This window comes from Montipora foliosa, chromosome 12, assembly GCF_036669935.1.
Source record: "Montipora foliosa isolate CH-2021 chromosome 12, ASM3666993v2, whole genome shotgun sequence".
Taxonomy (NCBI): domain Eukaryota; kingdom Metazoa; phylum Cnidaria; class Anthozoa; order Scleractinia; family Acroporidae; genus Montipora; species Montipora foliosa.
The window spans coordinates 19,672,367-19,677,357 of NC_090880.1; the positions used below are offsets into that span (position 1 = coordinate 19,672,367).

At 37.8% G+C, this 4,991-nt stretch overlaps 1 protein-coding gene across 1 annotated transcript in view; it reads right to left on the reverse strand.

Moving 5' to 3' along the window:
* The window catches only part of LOC137980445 (uncharacterized), a 27,163-nt gene extending 23,195 nt beyond the window's left edge, over positions 1 to 3,968 (reverse strand). The window contains exons 1-2 of the mRNA XM_068827894.1: positions 3,814 to 3,968; positions 1 to 222 (exon numbers count right to left, since the gene is read on the reverse strand). The exon at positions 1 to 222 is cut by the window's left edge and continues 54 nt beyond it. Of these exons, the coding sequence (XP_068683995.1) occupies positions 1 to 219 (219 nt within the window). The 5' untranslated portion in view covers positions 220 to 222; positions 3,814 to 3,968. The remainder of the gene's footprint in view (positions 223 to 3,813) is intronic.
* Between the last annotated feature and the right edge of the window lie 1,023 nt (positions 3,969 to 4,991).

The window sequence follows — 4,991 nt, forward strand, 5'->3', positions numbered from 1 at the left end:
ACCACTTTGACCATGGTACCCTGGACATCCGGAAAGATAATCTTCCATTGAGTCCTTTGCTAATTTTGGCCAGTCGGTTGGGTGGTTTCTGCCATGGCAGTCTGTAATATTGCAATGATCTCCTGTTTTCAGAGTATCATCAAAGCCAGGATTGGTCCTCCCATTCTCACTATTGCAACTGCCCGATTTATGTGGATGCTTTGTTTCTTCTGCAGACATGTTCTGACAATTTAAAAGGATGAATAAATACCGGTATACATCAACGAGGTGTCATCATAGGATTAGAAACTCATATTGATAAAACAGATCACTATGCTACACGTATTTAGAAAATAGTTCAAAGAAAATATGCACACTGATAAATGGTTAAGAATTGTGTTTCTTAATAACTCTGTAGAAACATAGAACTAGCATGAGCTGTCGATGTAATGATGAAAGGTAATTTACATTTTGATGGCAAAAGTAAACAAGTTGTATTTTGACAGCATAAGGATGAGTGAAACTTTGGGAGAACAAAAAAATGATGTGAGAGCACAAGCTGACAGGCAAGTGTTTCCACAGCTTATTCTTGCACTAAACTTTCACAAGGGCCCTAACATTTAGAAAAATTAAAAAATATATAAAATATACACTAATCCACCGTCAGGAAAAATGTGGCGAGGCTGGTACATTTACCTATAATGCTTTGCGCACAAAAACTCTTAAAGAGCGTATAAAATCACAAAGAAAAATTATAAATCATTCAAACTTGACAAGAGCAATGCTGTTAGTATAGAAACAACAATGCTGTTAAACCATATCTTTCTATATGGCCAGTGGGCTTAGTTCAGTTTGCAAGGTATCTGAAGTTCTGAAAGTCAAAAAAGCTAACTAACTAGTAACTAATGAATAAATAGTATAAAGGAAAAAGCTTCCTAACACTTGCTATAAATCCATTCACATATTAAGCAGCTATGAGTCCCTTTTGGCAAGACATTCCATCCAAAATCCATTGAAGAAAACCAGTAATATGTTTTAAATTAAGCAAACATTGCATGGAGGACATGGAGGGCTGGGGTGAGTGAGAGAGGGCACCGTAGAAATATATGTACTCACTCACCTAAAATATGCCTACACGGCAGGATTAATAAATTATTATGAAGACATTACATAATAACAGCGAGTGTTTCTTTTGTGCGTTTGTCTGGCTGAACCTCGCTGATAAGGCCAGAAAAATATTTTTCTGCTCAATCAGCAGGAAGGGATTCAAACGCGTCTAGTTGTTTAGTGAATAATTGTCCATGGGCTCTCCCTTATGTAATGAGAAATTTGATTGGTTGCCAAGGCACAGTTAACACATTAAGCCGATAGAAACCGCTGTATCATTAAAATGTAGTTATCTTCGCCAAGCCTTCATGTTTGAGGTCGTGAAGTGCACAGTAGCCCTAGTTTGAGCGTTCCCATTTGCAAAGAAGACGAAAATATGGGAGCCATTTTGTTATAGTGGAGCTCCGGCAGCCTAAAGGGCCGCCAAGCGGAGCCCCATACTCATAATATAGGAAAGAAAAGGAAACCCATGAGTTGATTTTCTCATGGTTATCATGGCTAGCGCCATTGCTCGTGGGCGCGTACACACCACAATGACGCCGGCGACGGAGTCGCGCAACGTAGTGGCCATACTCCAAATAATAGGTTGGCAGAGACATGCAGCCTTGGTTTACCGTCTACTTCTTTGATATTGGACATCCATGTTATGATCAATTGACACCTGTCAAAACAAGGTATCCACTGACCAGTGTCATGTGACCATATTGCGGCTCAAGTCTACAACTCATCGAGGTCACATGATTTTTTTGAAGTTGACCACTGACCAAGTGCTGGTTTTCAATTGGATCGTGGGCTCATATCAGGTTAACTTGTTGAAAACAGGGCAGGATTAATCGGAAGCCGGTTAACGCTAGCCCAGGATTAAAATGTATTCGAATTATAACTTTTCTTCTATGCAAATGTTTTTTTTGCTGCTTTGTGTTGATTATAAAACTCAAAACAGAAAGCAAAACAATAAACAGAAATCCTCACCGCAAAGTTACAAAATTCAAATCATTCTACCTTTTCCTGGGTTAACTTAATCGGGCACTGAACAACAGCTACGCTTTTAGGTTGGCCTAACTCTATATATTGTAACTCTTTTCCTGAAATATTAAGTGCCCTCAGAATCAAACAAGGCAAGATAATCTTGGAAATGAAATCATCAGGACCTTAACATCTATCGATAATTGATTAATTTCCTTCAGCATGTTGGTATAGGACAAAATCTACTGTTTATCATGCTGCGTTGTCAAGTAATTTTCAACACATCCATGGATCGTGAGCATGGCAATTAAAAATAAGTGGACACTAAATATTTTGCTTCGCATTGTTTATTTTGGTTTAAGGAACAAGATTAACCTTCGCAAGAGTGTTTCTGTTATGGATGCATGGCTAGGATGGAAATATACAGGTAGAATTTAACATTTATTTCATGTGTGTTTTCAGGGTAGCATAAAGTGTGAGATAATAATTTGCTCTGGTGAATTGGGGACTACCCCCTCTAAAAAGCTGGCAAATCTAGGGTTAATCACCCAAAAGAGTTGCATCATACTGAATGGCTGCCCCTGGGTCTCCAAGGATGTGCACTTTATGTTATGTTTATGTGTTCTCAAAGTAATTGTGTTCAATGTATGTGAAAAGCTGGAAGATATTTGTAACAGTGAATTATGTGAAAGGGTTACTATTTCTTTCATAAATTGTATACACAATGGTAAGGGTTTACAACACATAGTAGAGGCCCCCTGCATAAAAATTGGTTGAGCAGCAATCGGAAAGCACCTCAGAGAGCAGCACGATATGGAGATAGAAGACAGCGCGCACACAGTTTTCAAATCTTAAGAAAGTACCAGAACAAGTTTGACTGTCTTATTTTTGAAGTGTATTTTTTATCAAAGAACTGAAACCTGTCAGTGTATTAAGTCCTAAAGTGTTAATTAATGCTTAAAGGGCACTGATTATGCAGTTTAAAGACTGCTAGGTATTCCTAGCATTGAGCTGGATTCCTTTGTTTTAAAACACTTTTGTAAAGCTCATTATTTGGGACCCAAATCTCAAAATTTTGGGGGGTAAATTTTAGAGACCTCAAGAGTTGACGGTTTTAGATGTTGGAAGGTCTGTAACATGTAAAACACTAGAAATTTAAAAGACGACAAAAATTCCTCAGTTGATTGACTCCATGCAAATAATGTTCAATTGAATTGAAACAGGATCAAAATTTTCCACTTTGAAAAGTAATGTGAACTGCCTTGAATAACTTTATTGATAAATGGAGTGAGACAAGTAATTAAAAATGTGACAAAAGAAATATTGGTAAATAACGTCTGGCTCTTTGTCAGACACATTGTTTTGCAAGACACTTGCAATTAATAAACAAGTTTAATAAACGAATTTACATTTTCAAATTTTTTGAGTCAAAGACAACCCCACCCAGTTTCCAAGAAAGTTTAGAATAAATTTGTTAGAATCTTGATATACTGGTTCGACTGGATTCCTTTCTCGGTTTGTCAGGTTATACAGGATGTTAAAACTTTCATAATTCATATTTAATAATATACATTAATCATTGTTAAATTTATCTCTGGAAATTAAAGAAACTAAGTTCAGTTGTGCCAGAGTAAGCGTAACAGTGGCCAACTGACAATCTCGGTTTCTCTTGGTTTGGCTTAGTTTCTCACGCGCACCGCCATCGATTCATATTAAAGGTTCAAAAGAAATAAGCTAAGCTTAACCAATGCTTCCGCTTACCTCAGCTCAGCTCGTCAGAACACAGAACACCTACTTTGTGATTATGGTTCACTTCAACCCATTGGCAAGATATTGAAGCTCTGTAACAATAGCTAGCATTCTGATTGCAATAACCCAACGCGAACTGCGCCGGGTGTTAACGTAACAACTGGATTTAAGCGTTTCCACGAAACAAAAAGCTTTTATACACTTGCCGCTTCTCATTTCCGAGAAACCCACGTGGTTAATACCTTTTATGGCAAGGAAAATAAGCAAATATCGGTATTCTCAGAAACAAAGTGAAAGGTCACCGAAGCAAACCCTCCGCGCTTCCGTGCATGCGTGACGGGACGCTGAAAAACGCAAACTGCAGACTGTGCAGACCGTCTTTAACATAAAAAAATTCGGTTAGCCTGAATTAGGCCTAAACTAGTAGTAATCAAAGATTACGAGTGCGTTCTCCGCCTGTGATGATAGTTGTCTCTTGCTGAAATCATTACTGTGAACGGCTGAAGTTTTACAGACATATAACATACCGACAAAGTCCACTATTGTTCTGTGGATTTTGATTTCCTCGCTTTAATGCGATTTGATATGACCTTTGATGACACGTTGCGTGACGGCTCCAGTTTCGGTAAACTCGCAAATTCATTTTATTAAAACGTCTCATTTTCACTTTTACTGGTAATGTTCAAGCATAAAGGCTAATTTTTAAAAAGAATACTTGTTTGACATCTAGTACTCCGGGTATTCTGAGCTGGAAGCACAAATATCAGCTAACGTCTATAACATTTGCTCTCGCGTTTCCGTTTATCCGTGGTTTATTTTAACGAACTCCCGGACAAACTCCGAGCGACTGGCAATAATTATTTTTTCCGCTGATGAATAAAAATAAGTCAGCATTTACATTGCTGTTTCTTAGTTCTGGCTTACTCTTTTAAGTCTTGGCTTCAGAGTACTCTTCCATCGATTCGATTTCGACCTTTGCTAGATAAAGACTGAACTATTTGTGGCAACTGGAACTATATATACATGTATATTGAAGTCAACAAATGTCACCAAAATATAGCCAACTAGACCCTCCGTGAGGGTACACTGGGTTGCCTGTGGTACACAACATGATATCATAATTTCACAAAAGGCAGAAAATATCACAGAATCCTTTCCCAGCGAAACATTTTATTGAAACAAACAACATA